The sequence below is a fragment of the Perca fluviatilis genome, chromosome 18, assembly GCF_010015445.1.
Source record: "Perca fluviatilis chromosome 18, GENO_Pfluv_1.0, whole genome shotgun sequence".
Classification (NCBI taxonomy): domain Eukaryota; kingdom Metazoa; phylum Chordata; class Actinopteri; order Perciformes; family Percidae; genus Perca; species Perca fluviatilis.
Window position 1 is genome coordinate 13,638,367 of NC_053129.1, and position 22,599 is coordinate 13,660,965.

Below are 22,599 nucleotides of genomic sequence, written 5' to 3' on the forward strand. Positions count from 1 at the left end.
CACACACACACACACACACACACACACACACACACACACACACACACACACACACACACACACACACACACACACACACACACACACACACACACACAAGAAGAGAGGTTGATGGAAAGATGAAGACAGAACGGAAAGATTCTGTCGCCTCCTCTTCCCTGCTGCCACACTGGCACTTATCTCACCTTGTCATGTGTCTCCCTGCTCTGTGCCCCATGCTGTGACCCTGCTTTCACTATTCATCCTCTTTTTTTCTGGCTAACACCTCCATCTTTCTCCATCTCTGTCCCTTTCTCAACCTACAGGACACTTTGCCCCATCTCTTTCTCCCTTTCTCTCTCTTGAAGTCATTCTCTTTAAAACCGCAGGAGACACTCTTTTTCCAATATACTCCCCATTTCATCTTCCCTCACTGTGTCCTGTTCAGTGCCTCTTTTACCTCTCTTTCAGCTCTGTGTGACCTTACTTTAACCAGCCATACTTTCATGCAGTTACAGTCAAGGAGACAATGTGGAATTGGGGTGGTTGAAGTTACAGAGGCACACACACTGACACTTAATAGCTACGTAGCCCGGTTAAAATTGAGAGTTAAAGTTCCGCCATGTGCATGTGCAACAGTTGTCCTCCCAGCATTGGATGTCCTTGTCTGTAAGTGGTATGTACTACAACAAAAAACGCCAAAAACCCATTCTTGATCTTGGAAACTACAATACTAAACAAATTATAATGAAGACGCTGCGGTTTCCTCATAAGGTCTATTAATCTACGTATATTTGCACAACAGAGATACAAACTGCAGTAATTTCATCTACTTGCTGATTAGTCTTTTTAACCCATAAACAGCTTCCTGCATATCGTAGTGGAGTGGACTCAGCACTTTCAGCCACCAGTAAGGGGAGCTCCACTGCAAAATGCTACATATTTGGTCAGTGAACCTGGTCATTTAGTAGGCTCATTTAGATTAATTCCTGTGTGCCAAACACCTCTATTACAGAAAGTACAAAACATTAGTGGTATCGAAATAGTAAGTTGCAGCTTGTTCTACACAATTCACATCTCAAATTGTCTCAGAGATGAAAAGTCATTCCAACTTCTCTGCTCCCCTTTATGTACAGTACATTTCCTTCTTTATGACAAGTACAGATTTAAACGGAGAAATCCACAAGGGCTTTAACTCACCAGTGTACAAGGAGTACATCGCTAATTGTTCAGTCAGACTATGAGGGTTTGAGCTCAGTTTTTCAGTAGTCTTTAACTTTATTATTATCCTGAAGGAAATTTGGTTGCTTTTGCAGTCAGCCATTGAACACATAGTGTAAATCACAGGAATACACAGATGACAATGAAAAACAAACATCTGGTCTAGTCTTGTGAGAAAAAAAAGTGTCTGTGTTTTAATAAACATGTTGCACGTGTAAATATTTATGTGTTACTATATTTATATAAACTGTATGACTGAGGAAAACTGGTGCAGACTTTTACTTACTGGGTATATCACAGGCACAGTGACACTGGCAGCCTGCCTCTCAGGGCTCAGAGCTATTCATATCTCACTGCTGGTCCATAACCATTTCCTCTTATCTCAGCCGCTTCTCTATAATCGCTCTCCCTTTTTGCTTTTTTCCCTCCCTAATCCTATGATTTCTCTCCCAGGCTGTTAATTTGCTATGGTGAGGATCACGAGGCCAAAGGCTCCCAAATAATGTCAGGGGTCCAGGGAGGTGCAATATGTATGCATGTGCACGATTTCAAGTGTGTGTGTGCGTGCATGGGTGCATTTTTGGATGTTTGTTGTTAAGTCTGTTGAGCAAAAAGCTGCACTCCAGTGATTGGCTGCTGTACCTGGAGGTGAAGACGGACCTTTTTCATGGCCTCAAGTGCAAAACACTCACATTACTGACTTACCATATCCTCTCCACCTCCACCCCAATACAATGAAGGTGAATAGATTAGTGGTTTGTGGTGCTCTCAGCATCATAATTACATAAAGAGAACCCTCAACAGCATTGTGTCTTTCCAGAAACAGTGTGTTCTCAATGTTCCCACGTACCTCACTGTGAACAGCTTTTGGTGGTACTACTTGAACTGGGACACTGTCACAGGAGAGAGATGTTCCTGTTGAATTTTTTAAATGTAATGCTTCAATGCTGTAAGCAGCGCACATGCAATTTCATTCCTCCTCCATGTATTAAGAAAATGACACAAAATAAAAAAAGAGACGAACACCTTGAAAACTGGGCAAATAAAACAGGTAACACTTTATTATAATGGTACATGAATTATTATGAATGCATGCATGACTTCATGCATGAAAAAGCATGAATTCATTCATGTAGTACTTCATGAATTATCAGTACATCATGTATAAAGATTAATAATATCTAATGCATGACTTAATGCATCAATTAAGGTATTTCAATCATCATGATTTCTGATTTATTAATGATGCTCATGTCTTCTTCATAGGCATATCTGTAGTTAAAGTGGCAGGCTAAATAACTGTAGTGTTGTAATCATTGTTAACTAAACATTACTTCATTACTTCATTGTGTGTGGCCCTTCAAATAAAGTGCTGACCTGATCCATCTTTAACATTAATAAATAAGATATGATTAATGGTGGCAAAAGCAGCAATCATCTTTGTGAGCCCTCAAATAAAAAAAGTTGTTCAGACACTTAGAAATGAGTAAAAACTAAAATTTATAATTATCCTACTTGAGCGAGCACTGTTCTCAGGCATTACCGATTAAGTGTCTCTGCAGTATACTGTTTCTTTGTGTCAATGTAGTGACCACAGTATCATTTTGCCAACCCACTCCTTTAAATTCTTAATACATTTAATTTCATGCCACCATCAATCATATCTTATTTATCAATATTAAAGATGGACCAGTTCAACACTTTATTTGAAGGGCCACAAACATGATGAAGAAATAAAGAAGAAATGTTTAGTTAACAATGATCACAACACTACAATTATTCAGACTATTATGTACACTGCTGTGAAGAAAACATGAACATCATTCATAAATCAGAAATCATGATGATTGAAATACCTTAACTGATGCATTAATTAACGTATTGTTCCTGCATTATGCATGAGATACTATTAATCTTTGTACATTACTGATAGTTCATGAAGTACTACATGAATGAATTCATGCTTTTTGAAGTCATGCACGAAGTCATGATAATTCATGTACCATTATTATAGTGGAACCAAAACGATCTGCAGGGAAGGTGACAAAATGTTTTCGCGTGATTTGATCGTAGTGTGAATGGTCCATTAAACCTTTCAGTATTTTAAGTCCTAAACATTACGATTCGATGGAAGCAGGCACACATGCGCCCACAGTTCCAACGACCAAATCTGCACCATCAGCACGTGCAATGATACAGCTCTAACCAGGTTAACTCTGTCTGTTGAATATTGGATGAGGCTGAAGCAGCCTGGAGCCCCGCAGCAGGTACAGCAGGTCAAAATGCCAGATGTGGCATGAGCGATGCTGATGCTGATCCATGTTCCTGTAAATGCTGCTCGCTTTGGGTCTGAGCACGAAGTGTAGCTCGGAGAACAGAATGAGTTAAGTTTTCTGGCTACAGCCGAGACGATCATTTACCTGTCTCCCCCTCCCTCTCTCCCTCAGCCTTTCCTTTCTCCTCGGTAGCTCAGGCTGACAGTAGTTGCTACCCAAAAAGGTCAAGCGGACAGAACCTTAATTTTGCCAGCAGCCCCTGCAGATATTCAGACCAGAAGTTTTTTTTAATCTGGCTTTACTGCCTCCATGTTACATTTATGAGCCGAGATAGATGTTTGCTCGAGATTTCACCGATAAGCTGAAGAAATATCAAAAACTCACACTGCAATTCTCTGGTAAATAGCCAACTATCTCCCTCTCTCAAATACCATCTCAGACTCCAGAAATAAAATCGGAAGAGGATCCGCTGAAGGGCACTCTTCACATAGAGCGATTAAGACATTTCTGGCACATTCTCCTGCATCCTGCTTTTCCAGTTGGAGAGGTGAAACAGAGTAATCTCACGCTGCATTGGCTCTAAAAGACAAACCAGGCTGAATAATTACACAGAGCAGGACAATAATCAACATAGTCCTGACATAAATAACACTGCAAAGCTTATAATTGTCTTTCCAAACTGCTGACAGCTTCCCCGTCGTGTTAGCCGTGCTTAATGGTTAGCTTTGAGACTGTGCGGCCAGAGAGAAAGATGACAAATAAATTAAATTATTTCCATGAAAAAGAGCTACTTTCAGTGATGACGAGGAACATTTGAGGCGATCGGCAAGACGGAGTGGTAATCAGTCCTGAGCCAGAAGCAGTAGGTGGCGGACTTCAGAGGAAAGACATCTGATGATCTTTTATGTTCTCCATACAAGGTGTGAATCTTGTTCTGCTTTCTTTGCGGCGGTGGCGCGCTACGGCCACTCTCCAAGGAGCTGCTGGCTGGCGGAGGTGTGAATGAGTGTGTCACAGAACAGCCTGGTTTTATTGTCTCCAAACTGTAGATGCAAGTCAAGCTATTGTGCGGGCTGAATCTAATGAAATCCAGCCTTTTTCAGAACCATCAAACAACCAGCACAGGGTGTTTTATTTGGCTTGCCTTGCAAAACGCTCTATAATGTTTAATATTCTCATTTCCAGCTTAAATCCTGCTGCAACACATGCCACGGATCTGACCTAAGTTTTGAAAAAAGTTGTTCTAGGGAGCTTTAAACTGAGTAATCTGGTAAAAGGAGTGATCACATGGATAAAACGCGTGTACAGAAAGACTGGAGTGAACCTTCTGCATATTTAAACTCTTATCTCAGTCGCCCTTGCTGCTGCTGCGTGTGTTACTGTAAATCGACTTTTCCGCCTTTAGATGAATGAACACTTGATTACAGATGATGAAGTGGACACAGAGAAAGACAGGCTGAGAAAGAATATAGCTACTGTTTAAGGATTCCCTCCTACAGCGTATTTAAAAGGTATAACAGTGTGTGTGTGTGTGTGTGTGTGTGTGGTGTGCGTGCGTGTGCGAGACAGAGAAACAGTGTGAGCCGAGCTAGACCCCTGCGTCTCCTAGTCATTACAGCTCATTTGTCTGAGTGCTATTCCACTTGGCTGGGTTGAGTTAACAGTTTGCCCTGGCGCTCTCCACCCTATCTGAGCCGAGCACAGCGACACATGTGGAGAGAAGGAAATGGGAACACGATGGCGCCCATACACACAGTGCATATATACCGAAGAAAACTTTTCTTGCTCTTTTGTAGCAAACACATATAGCGGTTTAACAAATCAGAGCGCATCTTAAGACAAAAACAAGGTTTGTGAGTAAACTGCCAGCACCGGCGGCTGTTTAATCCCCCCGATCCCCTGCAAAGTCTAATGACAGCTAATCAGATGCACATCCACACTCTAATTAACCAATTAGCTGCTAATGGATACACATACAGTACGCAAAACACCGTGGAATCATTATGAGACACTCATAGTTTTCACTCTTTTTTTTTCTGGCCAAATGAGGAAGACAGGAGGCTGTTACCAAAACACATCAGCTACATGCTTCCTGCCTTCCTGAAAAGTTTACTTCTGCAGCAGGGAAATGACATTTAGTAAGAAAGACATTATCCCTGAAATTAGTGCACGCACTACGTAAAAAATAAATAAATACAATAATGCCATCTGTTTACACACATTCACACAAAAACCGAAGCATACTGAGCTTCTCTTTCTGTTTAAAACAAATTTTAGACAGCCAATTTCTATGCTGAATATCTTTCTGACTCCTTAATTAGCTTCTAATAAAATTAATGGGCAGAGCATCCACTCAATAAAATGCTTTAGAATGCAAAATAGGTGCAGACTGAGGCCGAGGACCGTCTCATTTTCAGTCAGCGAGGCAACTCAAAAATAAACTTTATGTCATGGTGGTAATTCAGATTTTATGACTCTTGCCTTGTCGTAATTGTGTGAGAAAAAAAAAAGTGTTGTCCAAATGTGTTTCCAGCATTGTTCTACATGTATTTTTGTTTTAAACCAGTTCCATTAACTCTAGACAGGAGCACGCAGAGTGAAACAATGTGGTGACGGGCCAGGGCCTGTCGACAGTGACTGATATAAAAATCAACCATCAATAACAACTGGGCTCATAAGTAAAGAAATAAATTACAACAATGCAGCACAGCGGGACTCTATATAAAGAAGAAAAAAAACTAGAAAAACAAGAAAATTAAAGAGTGTGTGAAAACCATCTGGCTGCTTCTATTCAGCTGCCATAGAAATCCCTTTTTTAGAGCTTTACAGCTAATGGAGCAAGTACTCATTAAGATGTGTTTTTTGTTAAATTTAAAAAAGTTCATGCTATTCCATCTAATGAACATATTGCAGAGTGTATCTTCATAGGCCATTAATATCCATATTAATGGTTTTCTTATCCTTGACATGATATATGAGTTTAATAACATTTCCCCAGGTTTTTTTCTACCATCATCATATAAGAGTAAATCGATATTTTTATATTAACAATGAAAAACAATGACTACATGTAATGTGAAATTTGTCACTTGCGGTGAAGAACTCACTCGACTCTGCAGTTCAGCAGAGCTTTTTAGCATATTTTTACTAATTGCTATGGTTTAATGTAACTGTACTGTTCTAAATTCACTCTTACCGCTCGCTGAAAGGAGAGTGAATCATGCATTAGTCAGTTGGACAGAAACACAACTCAAATTAATGCTAACTTCCCTTTGTTTAGTGGATGTGTAAATTAGCCACTGTTAGCCAACAAGCCCGCCAACTTTAGGTGCTGATATGAATGGGTGTTAACAGTTTGTTGTGCTGCCTATCTTAGCTTATCACGCATACAGTATAATGGTACTGTTGTACATTATATGTTGGATGATGAGTACAGTGCAGAAATACCAACAATACATTTTAGAAAACAGTCACTATTACTGTATATAGTCTGTCCACTGACAAGTTTCCTTTTCAAAGGTCTCACACAGTCTGAGCACAACTCCTCGTTCCTCCTTGATGCTTTCTCATTTAAAAAAGGGACAGTTCCACATTCAGGGAAATATGTTTGTTCGCTTTCTGGGGAAGAGTTAGATGAGATTAATACAACTCTCATATCTGTCCGTTATAGAGGCTGTACTCGACATTCAGAACATTAATATAGAAGCAAACAAATATTTAATATGTAAAGATATAGTGGAGTATTGGCGATCTGAGCAGAGAAAGAAGTAACGCTCCGTCCGGGAGTGTTACTATCCGAGCTTCTCTGTTCTTTGTTTTGATAGTCGGTCCGGCCGCGTGTGCAGGTTGTGAAAAAAACGTAGCTATTTACTACATTTGATCCTTTGTCTCTTTTCGGTTTCCGGTTATGTGCCTTGTTGTACTGTTTTTGTCTGTCAAATGTACAAAAACTCAATAAATACATGTTTAAAAAATAAATTAAAAAATTTAGCTATTTCACAGGCACTAGGCAATCCTAGCTCGCAGTTTTTTGTCTGTATTTCAACTACAGCCCCTTTAAATATATAAGTTTTTAGCCAGCAAATGGTAAAGACTGAAAACAGGGGGGGAATCAGCTATCCTGGCTCTGTCTGAAGGTAACAAAATCTGCCGCCAAGCACCTCAAAAGCTCACTAATTAACACTTTGTGTTTCATTTGTTCCATCCCTACAAGAACCAAAGTGTAAAAATGTCAATAAGAGTATTTCCCAAAACGTTAGACATCCTAATGAAAAATAAAAAAAAATACTGATTTTTGTTATATGTTAATAATTAAACATCAGCTGACAATCAAATGTCTGTAGCGGTGAGCTTCCTGGACTCAAAAAGTTAGCTTGAGGCGCTCTTTGGATGGGATAATCATAATGTAGAAACCAATAAGGAAACTCCAAGGCACTCTCTTTTAGAAAAATACTAAGCCTTTATTTATGGCTTGGTCATCATAAATCTTAAAGTACTCCGACGCGTTTCGGCATACAAGCCTTCGTCAGGGAGTCAAATCAGCTGACAATCATTCTTTTTTTTCTCTTAATTATTATTATTGGCATCAGTAATGCATTATGGGTTGGCCTTTACTAATGAATGGTAGGAGAACACCTGCACTGTTAGTATAACCTTCTATCATCTGTTTCACAGATGTAAGTCTAGCTGTGAAAGGATGTTAATTAAAAATCTGTCTCACAAGAGTAAATTAAATTTCTAGGCTGGAAAAAAATGTGATTCAACTCAAATGTATCACTAGTAAAAAGACTGAATGTGTGAGGCACTCAGACATGTGTCCATGCGCACGCACGCACGCACGCACGCGAGCGTGCACACACACACACACACACACACACACACACACACACACACAGTAAGAACACAAACACACCCACTATAATACACCCACATATGCACACGACTCACAAGTTCACAGATTGACTGCGCTCAGCAAGAACTGCTTCACGGTTGGCAGTTTTCCTTTCTTTTTCTGCTTGACAGACTTATCAACCGAGTTCAGGTGGTGCCCCATCTGCTAGCGGAAATTTAAAACACACACACACACACACACACACACACACACACACACACACACACACACACACACACACACACACACACACACACACACACACACACACACACACACACACACACACACACACACACACACACACAAAGCCACGAAGACACATGCTCAAGGAATAAACTCAATCAAATGTCTGCCCTTCAAATTTCATTTCTGATCCCCCTGGCTCCTTCTCTCCCTCCCTCTCTGACCACATCCCGACCTCTCGTCCTGTTCTCTCAAGTCGCTTCTCTTTCTTGTCGTCTGTGAGCCAACCGCTCTGCCCAACATCCTCAAACTCTCCTCCCACTCTTTTCTTCACCTTTCTCGCCGTCGTGCGTGTACACAAGCTCGTCTCCGCGTCCACCCCGCAATCCCAGTGACCATGCACCCTGCTGCGCAGAGCCCACCCTGTCCAATGCAGCAGATGGCTGAGCAACACATGCATGAACACAGACAATCACCACACGCACGCATAGGCATACAGTAAAAAAAAAACATTCTCAGGCCTGAACGAATATTCACACAACACAAAATGTCAGACACATTCGTATTTATCTGTACACATAGTACAGTTCGTCAGAAAATACAGGTTTACACAACACCACACACACACACACACACACACACACACACACACACACAAAAAAAAAAAAAAAAAAAAAAAAAAACACACACACACACACACACACACAAAGACACGCTCAAGGAATGATAAACTCAATCAAATGTCTGCCCTTCAAATTTAATTTCTGATCCCCCTGGCTCCTTCTCTCCCTCCCTCTCTGACCACATCCCGACCTCTCGTCCTGTTCTCTCAAGTCGCTTCTCTTTCTTGTCCTCTGTGAGAAAACACTCAGCCTAGTTAGTCAGTCATAATAAGTGCTGCCGCTTCAGAGGAGCTCAAAACTTGATCGGGAAAACTTACATATCTTTCTCATTCACCCAGCCATTGGGGTATAATGCATTATGAATGTATTTATCCCGGCAGCATTTATGCATTTATATAATTCTGTTGTACAGAGCCACGAGCTGCCGTGAATCAATACACTCTTCAGCCTGCACAATAGGGCTGTAGGATGCATAAGATATGCACATACCAAACACTATAAAATGGGCCTTGACAGAAAATACTTCAAGAAACTGCTGAGAACAAGGGGAAACGATCGAGAATGAGTTATGGCATGATGCTGAGCGCATATAATGCCACAAATGTCTTTTTCTCAAGAGGCAAATTATTCTTTTAAAAAGCCTCACGCGACTGCATTACAGGTAATTAAAGATGCAAAAATATTTACCTAACGCAATTCCTCCAATGTTTGTTTACTGGCATATAAACATACTGGCTGGACAACAGTGTTGGCTAGTAAACCGACCTCTCCATAAAGTGCCATTTGTTAGGCAATTATCTTTATTCTACCAAGCAGAAAATAACTTGCACGGAATGGTAAGGTGTGCTGGTGCGGAGCTCATAATACCATGCAGACAGTATAATTAGGCAGCTCTTTACGGGGGGAAAGAGTGGGGTCCTGGCAGCAATTTGCAGGCGCCTTCCAATATCCATGAATGATTCTTTGAATTTAACGATGTAAACAAACACTGTCTTCAATGGCATGCAGTCGGACAGTGAATGGTAGGCTGGTTGCTTCGGAATGGAGGACGGAGCTGACTGTGCCTAGCTGGTGTTAAAACTTGTTGTTGTGGAGATGTTCGTGTGCTGGGTTTGTTGTAAAAGTGCCGGAGTTCAGTAGCCTGCAAAGCCCTGGGAAGCCTTTAGGGTTTCAACTTTTCATGGTAACCTCAATCAGACGTGGCTCCTGTAGTCATTTGTTTGATTGTGGAAAGAAAAACCGGTGCTGACATTTGGAAATATGAATATGAAAATACCTGTCGCCACGTCTACTTTTAAGTATTTGCAGTAGTTGTGTAAAAACCTTATGGAGCTCTGAATCATTGCTTTCCAGTTGGGGGTCAAAAATCAATACAATGGAGTGGCAAAGCAGGGTCTTCCTGTGGAGACCTGACCCGACACCTCGTAGCAGTAAAATATAAACAGTGGATAATGTGTGGATGCATAGGTGCTGTCGATGTCTTCTGGGTCAATTACACTGGTGGGTGGCACATCATGTCACTGCCACCTTGTTCTCAGGTCATCCGGGCCAAAGATGACGCACATCAGCACGCACATCTCTACTTATGAGTATGAGTTTGTGTTTACCCGCAGAGAGCCGAGGCCGAGTCCTGGGCGTCTGCATCTCTTGCCGCGCATGGGGCAGCATGTGATAGCGCTTGGCCTCGTTGACCAGATCACGACACGCCTCCGACGATTTGATCAGCTCCTCGTTATCCACCACGTTCAGCAGGTAGGACGGGTGGATGAAAGGAAGACGCACCACCGCCAACAGATCTGACAAAGTCTGAAAGGCAGAGGGGGGTGGGGGAGAAAAAGAGAACAATCAGAGGCAATAAGTGAGCGATGCTTAGATAACATAACGGAGGCAAAAAACAACTAGAAAACAACAACAATAAAAAAAACTGTGTTCGCAGACATTTAAATTAATTTAGACTGAGTGAAACTGCCGGGGAAGATCAGAGAGGTTTTATATGAACACCATTAGCACAACAAATAGCACGTTAATACAATACAGTCAGTAAACACAGACTCTCACATCTTTCACAAAGTACATTTGGATTAACTCCCAACAACCCATGTTCTTGTTAATATCACAAAAGAAGATAAAGAAAACCAACAATCATGTTCGATTTGTTTTGAAGGCCTGTACTGTTAGAGTGAGGAAACCTGGGAGTAGCGAGACCATTACTTCAGTTAGTGTCAGAGTCCAAGACCTCAAAGTTTCAGCTTAACGCGCTGCATGTGTCACTTTTTTATGTCTGTGCTTGTGCAGGACGAAATGGCCAGGCAAGGATGAAAAGACAAGACCGAGACGGTTATTTGATGTATGCACCATGATAGGTGCATTCACTCTTGTACATTTCCAAACAGAACTCTAGAGACTTCTAATTCGGTCATTAAAAGTTATTCATCACTGAACGAGAAGCCACAAATAACATTCTTAGCAAAATTTTCAGTGGAATACGCTCACCATTTCACTTTCATATTCGCATTTGATTGCACTGCGAGAGCTGAAAGGAGGCAGCGGGGGGTATCGTACCGCTTCCACCTTATGCTTCTGATTTTTCCGGCTCCAAATTAAATCTCACAGACAGCTAATGTTCTTCTGCAGCTAAATTAAGACCCAGTTCGGGTTAATCACAACCCATTCAAGCCAAGAGAGGATCCAACGACGCTACATCACGATCAAGATTGAATTTACACAATTACGGTTTATAACTGGCACCTTTTCCTTTAAAGCTATAGTGCGTAGTTTCTGTCGCCCCCATGAGGAATTCTAAGTAATGACAACAACACTGTCAGCGCGTCCACATGATACAGCCTTCCGTGATCACGCACCACCCCCACCCTTCACCCACGCAGTTGCTAGTAGCCAAGGAGGACACGGAGGATTAAAAAAAACATGATGGACTCTTCGGAAGAGGTCATTATCTTAAGTCGAGCTTCTGAGCAGGAAAGTCGCCAGACGCCATCTTCTGAACATAGCCATACTGAGAAATAGAGAGAGAGTTGTGTGGAGCGGATAGTCTTAATTAGTTTTGTAGCAACTCATTTGGCAATGGCTTGAATGGACGTTCATTAATATAAAAAGGTTACTCACTAAAGCTTTAAGGTGTCTTTTGAGCATGATGATTGGGCTTTAGGTTTAAACTTGTGGAGTGAACCGAAATAATAAAAAATCCTCAACTATGTGCATGTTTGTTCAATTGCTGGGTGTGCATTCAGTACACTCACACGTGCATATACTGTATAGGTGTTCAGCCACAGAGGTAGGACAGACTGTTGCCATGGCAACCGTGTCTATAGCTCTGGCTGCTGGATTTTTTTGTTGTTGGCTCTTTTCTTTCAGTGTGTGCGTATCTGTGTGCTTAGCGTGGCCGTCTGTACCCTCCGTGGGAGTCTCATCTATGTCGACAGTAAAAGCTGTAAACAAGCTTGGACGGAGTGAGCTGGGTGGAGATTGACCCCGTTGACCCGGCTCAGAGCGACGTGACCAAGCCGCGTGGGAGAGAGCGACAAAACAACAGACTCAGAGAAACATCATTCAGGGGAGAACAAATAATAAGCTGACACTCTGCGTAAGCATCTCCCTCTTCCACCTGAGGCCTTTCTTTACTCTGGCATGTGTCCCTTTTGTTTTCTACCAATGTCCTGGGCGCATCTGACTAGAAAAGAAAGAAATTAGACAGTGGGCAAGGGTACAACGTGGAAGAGAGGAGAGAATGGCGTGAGAAGGAGGGGTGGGACAAGAGAGAAGAAGACAAGTGAGGGCAGAGGAGGAGGAAAGGAGGAAGAAGAGCACGACAAGATGAGCGAACTAAAGTAAACTGAAGACAAAACGAGAGGACGGGAGAGAGGGAGGATGTGACGGTTCCACTACAAGTCAGGGAAATCTCCCGATGACATTTCTTTTCTGCGAGTGCGCTCGGAGCGAAACACCTTCCTGCAGATGGGACGGTCTATTTACCTCCTCCACGAACGTACACAGCTTACCCAACAGTTAGTCAAACAAACAGCTCAATACCCACATAAACACTGGCGCTCGCTCCCAGCGCCCATGCTCAAATGCAGCAAGAAGGTAAAGTCATAGCGAGCTACTTGGCATCCGGAGATCTTCTCAAGGGAAGAATCACAAGCTCAGGAGGAGGTTACTTCTTCCAATTAAAGTGCCTCCATAGTGGGAAATTGCCCCCAGTAGTTAGTGAGTCACGTCACACTCAAATGGAATTGACTTAAGCTTCAGGCTCTGCTTTTCTATTACAAGCTGCCTTTCTCCAGGGCTGCTGCAATCTCACTTACTTTGGTTTTATGACACTGTGTCATTAATGCCAGTAATCAAATGTGGACACATTTTTAAAACACATTCGACAGAAAAGCCTTTTTAGACAAACATCTTTTAAATTAGTACGGTATGAGGAGGACTGCACTCCAATTTGTTGTACAAAGTATTTTATAATCAGTTTTAGCTCTTGAGATCATATGTGTGCATCTGCAGGTCATCTGAAATAGGGCCACAACTGACCGCTCTGACCCTCGGAGCTAAATTAAAGTTGTATATGGGGCAGTTCCAGCCAGGTGGTGCCCTCAGCGACACAGCAGAAACAAATGTGCTAACGTGTTTGGGGGTGCATTTAGAAATCTTGCTCCTATTTGGTACAGCAGGTGGACGGCCAGAATTTAGTTTTAGGTCTTCTCTGGTGTGGAGTTTGCATGTTTGCGTTGGTTTCAAATAATAAAAAATAAATCTCAGGTGGGACGGTGAACGTATCTGTTTATAACTAGCCAATACAATCATGACCTGTCCCAGGTCATGATAAGGGAGCGTCGATAATTGGTCATCTGGGAGCTCAGAAGCTGATGGAAGCTGAGAAGATGAAATCGGAGCAGTTCACTTTTCTCTACCTGTGGGAAATGAAGTTAAGAAAAACAAGCATCCTACTGTACCATCTGCAATTCTTAGCCACGCACAAACCCACATCTGTTGTAGCCTTTCTTCACTTGCCAAACATCTTTAAAATGGCAGTAAAACTACCTCAAAGAGACAGCATCTGGTCTCTGCAAAAAGGTAAGGACTGCTACCACAAGCATAAATATCCACCCAAAAACCTACACATACACATACATAAAAAGAGACAGATGGATACAATTCAGCAGTACGGTCCGCAGGATGATTGTACCGCCTTATAATCATGTTGGTGCATTGAGTCCGAAAGTTGATTTGACTGTAAATCTTGTTGATGAGATTTAGACAATGTAAAGTCACTGGGCCTGACCTCTGATTAAATAAATAACCAGGGATTCAACTGTACTGTACACGGAGCAGGATATTCCCAGAGTACGTGTGTGTGGATGGATGTATTTAGTAGAGAGGGATAGGGTAATACTCCATGGGTTTTTCTCTACTTTAATTCATCTTATTTCAGAAAAAAAGAATTAACTCTCCATCTCTAATTCTAACCAACTCACTATCTCTCCCACTTCTTTTCCATGGACTCTCTCAATACCTTCATTCCCGCTCCTCGCTCTTCCTCCCACACACGCATATATCGGCATGGAAATGAGGGAGAGTTGCACACTTGCTGCTAAAATTCAAATTCAAAGTGTCAGACCGCACGAAGAGAAAAAAAAAAGAAGCAAGTCCTGAAAAAGAGTCCTGCTCCATGCCAGCCGTTGAAACTACTCTAGCAGGAATTATTGCGGATACTGTTTACTCAAGGTTCTTGTTTTATCTCTAGAAATAAAGAACAAAGAATACACAAAACCTTTGGATGAGTATTTCATGAGCTACTTTTTATTCTTGAACTTTAAGTTTTTCGCCAGGCCCACTCGTATCTAGTGGTTCACTGACTCAGTCATGGACGTTTAATGCACAATTGGTGCCTGTCCAATATCCACTATACAAGCTATATGCCACTTTGATCAGTGGTGGTTTTCTAATGACATGCTTTTATGCAAATCTAATTCAAATGTAGTTCATGTACACTGTATGCTGTGCGACTTAGTGACCCATTATGTTGTCAATTACTCTGTGGTCTTCGTTTCATTCACGTCACACTAAGTAAATACACTTAAATCATTTGGGGGGAGTAATTCGTTCTGCATTTGCTTTGCACAGCTTTCAAATGCCACTCTGTACCAGTGCCCCTATGCTACGAATCCGTTTATGGATTCATATGTAGACTCTTCCCCTCTTAAACCTTTATAGAAAGTAAAATGATAAGTAATTCATGATTGAGGTTAAACATTCATCTAAAGAGGCATAGCCTTCTTGAGAACCTAGCTGCGCCATGATAATCCAGTCCCTTAGTCGAGATATTTTTAAAAATACAGAAATACAACTAGCTGTAAACAGTTCAGCCCTTTCATTCCTCCATCTTCTCCACCTGTCTGAACCTTCCTTTTTCTATCAAAACCCAAAGTGCCAGAATGATTTTCACTCATTATGCTTGTGGATGAAATCTTTCTTCTTTTTGTGGCAGATATACATAGTCATGGGATTACACCAGTGTTGCTGGCGTGTGCGCTCCTGGGGAACTGAAGTCTTTTGTGTGGGGAATTAAATTACTGTGTTTACAAGATTTCTTTTTGAAATGACTGATACATAGTTGAAGGCTGATTTTTCAGTATCTCACAAGCTTACCCAAAAGTAGAAGATTCAACATTTAAAAAGACTCAAACCTTCCTTTTGTTAGCGCTGCTAAATACTGATGAAAGCTAGGTGTTTACCATCCTCTCTGGAAGCATGGTGAGTGAAGACTGCATTCACTGGATGCACGCCACATTTACTGTGTGCTAAAAGGGTTAGATTTGACTTGATGTGATGGTGTGCATGTGTGAGATGCGAACCAGGTACGTAAATGAGAGTACTCACGACACTCAGACCAACGAGAGTGCCGTGCTTGCACTCAGGGGTTGAGAGCAGACGGCGTTTATCCGACTCCATTTCTCTTGAACAACCTCTCGAGCAATCGCTCTCTCGTGCACAGTCACGCAGAGTGAACTCTGTCCCTCCAGACGAATGGTGTGACCTGTCATTTTCATCGTCTCGCCTACTAATGCAAGCAATCCTTGTGTGCTTAAAAAGAGATGGCATCTGATGGATGCAAATCATTACAGCTACAGTGCCAACTGAAAGATACTGAGCCTACTGTGCCTTTAAAGAAAGCATGGCGTGATCTTTTAACATTCTTAATGAGGAGTTTGGTGGGCTTTTTTTAACACGTGGAACAAATGGAAAGTATCCACAGAAATGCTGTCGACCTATGGAGATGCTACTTTTAGCCTGTTCGCCCACACACACTCCCCAACCTTCTTGAATTTTCCATGGACAAGGATCACTTATGAGGAGTCCATATGCTTATCCACTTGTATTCGATATGCAACCCAGATAACACCTTGCGACTTCACCTCTCTAATGGTCTCTATCCACACAAAAAAACTCACTTTTCTCTTCTTCACACATGCATGCACACATACTCGAGAAGGTGGACAGAGGATGTGAATGGGTTGAGCGCGGTGAAAGGCAGGGATAATGTGTCTAACAGGGAGCCTCTCAGATCTGTCAGAAGCAACAGAGAAGCAGCCGGGAAGCCGCCATCCGCTAACACAGATGACAAATGTCCACTGAGCATTTCCCATTCCACTACTGTCAGCGAGGACTAACGCCTCTTGCTGTATGTGTGTGTGTGTGTGTGTGTGTGTGTGTGTGTGTGTGTGTGAGAAATCATTCAGTGCCACGGCAGCGTCAAATAAATGACACATGAACAGCCATATCTATTTGCTTTGCTCTGAGCAGATAGCAGTGTGCGTCCGCTTTGGTGTGAAAAATGGACAACCCGATGCTTAGAACGCAGCTCTGTATGGAACACACACACACACACACACACACACACACACACACACACACACACACACACACACACACACACACACACACACACACACACACACACACACACACACACAAAACACTCACTGACTCACAAGTGTGTGTTCAATAGAGCGCGTGCCCATGTTTAGCCTCACAGTGCTAACATAACCCACTCGGCTGAAATTACCACAGCTTCAGTGTCCTCTTCAGTGTTCTTGCAAATGGTACTTCATTAGGGTTCAAAAGATGCTTTTCTGGGCGTGTTCGTGTGGGTTTTTTTGCGACTGCATATGTGCGCATATCAGCCAGAAGGGTGGAGAGAGATGTAGAGGACGACAGACGCTGAATGCTGCCCTTAGCAACAACTGACAGGTGCCATGTGTTCTCCTCCGAGGCTTTTTTTCAGCATGACTTCATTCAAAAAAAAAAAGAAGTTCCTTCCACTCATTTAATACAAAGCATATTTGTACGAACAAGTGCCTGCTGTATATTAACAGAAAACTTTCTGGCTTGTTTCTAAACCCACTGAATTATCTTTGACATCAAGCGGTAGCTTGTAACTTCTGTAACTCCCTGTCGATGCTATAGTGCTGCACTTCTTTATTCCTCCTCATGAATCCTGGGAAAACAGAAAACTGTGTCTTTGAACTGATAGCGTGATTTGTTTGTTGTCTAGGCGTCATAACGCTCATGCAACCCTTGTGGGTTTGTTACAAGGGGAGCCCGGTGAAAATGACACACCTTCGACTCGCTGTGGATATGCAGCCGTCCGTGGTTGAGCGACTGCGGTCCAACTGGCTGCACACATCAGGACTGAGCGCGCTCTGGGACGACAAAGGACACAGATGAGAACGGAGGTCCAGTGTTCAGTGGCTTGCATCAGATCCCATCCACTCTAATACGCAAGTCGCGCTCGGGCCGATATACAAGTGATTTCCAGTCTTGTGTGAATGTTCTGAGCACAGGCCTGGGATATGAACAGTGACATCCTGTAAATCCCTATATGGGTGTGTGTGGGTGTGTGTGTGTGTGTGTGTGTGTGTACATGTGGGAATGTATTCATGGGAGTTGGAGAGAAAGAGAGGCAGAGGAAGAAGCAAAGACTGCACGCTGCATCAATCTCCATTGCCTGGCTACGTCTCCTCAAGAGTGTGCATTTGTCACAGGTCAAGCTGGCGGCGGCCTGCGAGGAGGATTTTTTGGGCTCGCTCTACAACAGTTTCCTCTTCAAAAGATGATTGTTGTGACAACACTTAATCTTTTCTTAAAGGGTGCACAGTGATGAAAAATAAATTAAAAGTGATGCTTGCGGTGTTAAGGGTCATTTGTAATTTTGAAGGTTAGTCAATTGTAAAACAGTGAAGGAAAACGTTTCTATCCCTACACAGCCTCAAAGCATTTTTTCTTCTTTCATAATTTTATACTCAGACTACATAATGATGGCATCATTTGTTCTGGGAAAATTATTTTCCTTTTTTTTTTTTCTAAATGAGTGCTGGAGGCAAAAGAAATATTACTTCATCACATAACCAAAGTCAATTGTATAAACCCCCCAAATAATAATTAGTAACATACTGTATATGGATATTAGGGGTGCACGATTCAGAAAATGTCACAATTCGATTTCGATTTTTAGGCTCATATATATATATATATATATATATATATATATATATGAATAGATTTTTGGAATTCTATGAATCGATTTTGAATCGGTAGAGCTTAAATCACGATACAAACATGAATCCGATTTTTTGCACACCCCTAATGGATATGAAGTAATACCTTTGACTGTATTAATTTGGCTTTGGAAAGGCAAATGTAAGGGCAGGCCGTTGTTATTTTTGATGAGTGGACAGCAGTTCTTTGCTAATGGCCAGGCAGGCCTTTTTTTAATAATGAAAACGCACCATTAACTGTCCTTTTTAGCTGTTACATTAGTTGGACACTTTCCAAAGAGCCAATTAATCAGCCTCTTTTGTCAGGTTGAGTCACCTGGCAAGATAGGATCCTTTATGAAATATGTTCAAGTGAGGCGTAATGGAGGTCCTATTCGGGGATTTGGCAGAGACTGGCCTGTTATAATTGGAGCCATGCGTCTGCGGTCGTCCCAACAAAAGACTGCTAGGTGAAAGGAAGGACTGGTCTCTAGCTGTCAGCACCTTTACAGAGAAAACACGACGCAGGACACCTCTTGCTTATGGAACCAGCGTCCGGATTTACTGTTTATGATGATTAAAGCATGAGTCTAAATGTTTAGAAGTACGAGTACATTAATGTGTGCACAATTTGTTATGACCAACAGATCAAAACCCAAACACACAAGAAAAGCACATACAAAAGGGTGTAAACAGCTAATGTTTTATATTTTTGCTCAATAAATGACTTAAAAGAAGAGTTTGACATCTTGGGAAATATGCTTATTGCTGAGAGATGTATGTAATGTAAAGACCAATGCCACTGTCATATCTGTCCATTAAATACAAAGCAAAAGCTAGGAGAAGATTAGCTTAACCTAGCATAAAGACTGGAAACATAGACTGAGTCCAATATGCTAGGCTAACCTAACCGTTCGCTCGCAGTAGCTTTATATTTAACAGACATACATGACACTGGTATCAACATGGGCGTCGGACTGGGGGGAAAAAGGGGACTGGGTACCCAAGGCCCTCATGTGAGGAGGGCCCAAAAAGATGCTAGAATGAATAGCTGTGGATGCGGGGAGGGGCCCATAGAAAATGCCTTTCTACAGGGTCCAGAATTTTGTGCTACGCGGCTGGGTATCAATCCTCACATCTAACTATCAGCAACAAAGCAAATGATCGCATTTGCAAAAATGCTAACTATTGCTTTAAAGATTATTAATTCAGATTTCATCTATTAACTACTCATTTTGGCACTAAATTCTTTCTATTGTTAGGGTTAGTCTCGTTTTCACTAAAATATACATACATATACAGATGTGTGACACACCTGCAATGATACTCAATCAAAGGAAACTGACGCAGCTCTCTTCTTTGTGTCTCACAGCAAACCATTATTAACGCTCAAATGCTCTCACTCTGTCTCTAAGCGATGTCCGGGCCCCGTTTCCTGGAGCCATCGGATGTTAGTGACAGCATAGCAGACAGAGAGAAAATTGCATATTATTTACCCAGCGCGTTCAATATGCCACTTTTCCACTCTATAGCCTGCAGCTTACAACCCACAGCACATGCACAGACACACAAACGTACAAAGACACACATACGCGTGCGCTCAGTTGAATGCAAACGCACACAAACTTAGCTTAAGGCTTAAAGGCCCACCCGCTTGCCTGTGTTTTTCAGCAGTGCTGTGACATTCTGCCCTGACATGTCATTAAATAGTGTCACAGGTTCTGGGGCAGTGATTTCCGCTGCTCTCTGCCTCTAAACGGGCAGTGGGGACGGAGGCAGGGGAGGGTGGAAATGATGAGCTGGTGCTGGCCCATGCGTGTAAACTCAGCCCTCCAGGCCACGACACCTTCTCCTGTAGCATGATGGAAACGGCCTATTCTCTCTCTCTGCTCCCTGCCCCGTCCTCTCCGCAGGCCCCAGGCTTGCTAGTTGTTTTTGTTGGTCACACATGGGCAGGAGATTTGAGCTTGACCGAGAGCTCAATCACATCTCCCCTGCCTGGATGTCATGGCTGTGCGCAGAGGCACAAACTGTTGGATATCAGATTAGAACACAGGGGCTCTCATTCCATTCCCCTTTTCTTCTTTTCTCACCGTCTCTTTTTTCTTTTCTCAGTCACTCCTTGCCTCTCTCGGTCTCGCTCTGCTTCTTTCTCTCACTCCAGCTCTCTTCTTATCCCTCCTTCTTTTCACCGCCTCCCTCCCCCCTGCTCTTTTCGTTGACGGGGTGACCCGGGTGTCTCATCTCAGGCACCAGTGCGGTGGGTTGTTCAGACAACCGGGAAAATGTTCCATTTCTTTTTTTTCTTCTACTTCATCTGAGTAAGTCACCTCTGCACCTCTCCATTAGAGTGTGAGATTGCAAGAGCCTGCCGGACAGAGCTGGCTGGAGGTTTGGATGCAGATGACAGGGGTCGTATGTTGTCCTAAAAAACTAAGCATCAGCCTCGTTGTGTGTGGCTCCTTGTGAATATTGCAGGACCGCCGAGTCAAATTTACCATCAGTCACCCCACAAATTCCTATTTCAGTGGATTTATCAGTCACCATGTCTTAGAAAAACTCATTCCATACCATTTCGTTTTCATTTCGATCTTAGCACCTATACGCACAACTGACGAGCATCACCATCGGTTTCCAATGGCTTGTCCTTATGCTTGGTGTTGTGATCCATTATCTAAAATCCTCCACTACAAAACACTCAGTAGGCCTGATGGATTTCACCATCATCTCAGAAGGATAAATGCTTAAATGTTTAATCCAAAAGGTGAAAAAAAGAAGAAAAAAATCAAATATTGACGTATGTGCCTCATAAAGGGTGGATGCCAATGAAGTTACATTGATTGCCGAGGCCTGCACTGAATCTGATCCAGCTGATATAAGGCAGTTCCCCCTCATGCTGGATGATGAGAAGACATTACTCTGAGTGAATAACTCCTCCAGTGATGGACCGCTGTAATTTATCTGATAATAATCTCACCTCCATTTTTAAACAGCTATAAAATACTTAAAAATCATCAGCTTTAAATTCATGGTTTTGTGACTGAATCCATAAAGATCTCGTGACCTGAGGTTTTTACCCCGCTGGATGGATATGCGTCTGAGGTGCAGTCCATTACACCTTTCCATGAATGTGACCGTGAGGCTTATCGATCGCTTGTTACAATTTGACCCGCTGTATCTCGTTGTCAACACCTCGCTGGGAAATATAACCTTTTGATTATGATTAACAGCCTCTAGGCATAAATCACACACCTGTTGAGGCGCCTCGCGGCTGTCTGTGTTTTTGTTGTGTTTTTTCATGCAGTATAATTTCTCGCAAACAAATGAAGTGTGACTAAGAATAGAGCACGTTCTGAGGGCAAAACACTCCTGGGATTATGAACAACTGCTGTGTTAGGCTACATCTGAAGCACAAAGTTGATGAACGCTACCAAGAGAGAACGAGGAGTCACTTTACTGGGTTTTCATGCTGTGTAGCGCTCGGAGCAGACAGGGACAGTCGACAGAACAACCACACTAATGTGGCTCTGCAGACATGCAGTCTCTGCACCGTCAGTGCTAACGAGAGTTTTATCTCGCTTCTTAGTCTCTTGATACACATACAATGTGTGCTCATTTTGGTAAAGTACACTGTAGTGTCAGAGCGTACACACTCATTAGCTCTCTTTTTATTTTGTATTACCTGCACCCTGGAGTTGGGGTCTTGTTTGATCCACCTGATGACCGTCTCATAGACCAGCTCTTCGGCCTTGGTGTTGAGACTGTCGTTGGACAGGTAGGCCACCAGATCCTCCTTGGACACACTCAGAATCTCTTCCTGTCCTGCCACCTGAAGAGTTAGAAAATAAGCAAAATATCACCTTTTAATTAGT

The 22,599-nt window shown here is 42.4% G+C and overlaps 1 protein-coding gene across 3 annotated transcripts in view; it reads right to left on the reverse strand.

Moving 5' to 3' along the window:
* Positions 1–22,599, reverse strand: part of LOC120546185 (kelch-like protein 29) — a 222,850-nt gene that overhangs the window by 59,056 nt on the left and 141,195 nt on the right. For all 3 annotated transcript variants that reach the window (XM_039780958.1, XM_039780954.1, XM_039780957.1), the window contains 2 exons: positions 22,410–22,556; positions 10,784–10,982 (listed from right to left, as the gene is read on the reverse strand). In XM_039780958.1, coding sequence (XP_039636892.1) covers positions 10,784–10,982; positions 22,410–22,556 — 346 coding nt within the window. The remainder of the gene's footprint in view (positions 1–10,783; positions 10,983–22,409; positions 22,557–22,599) is intronic.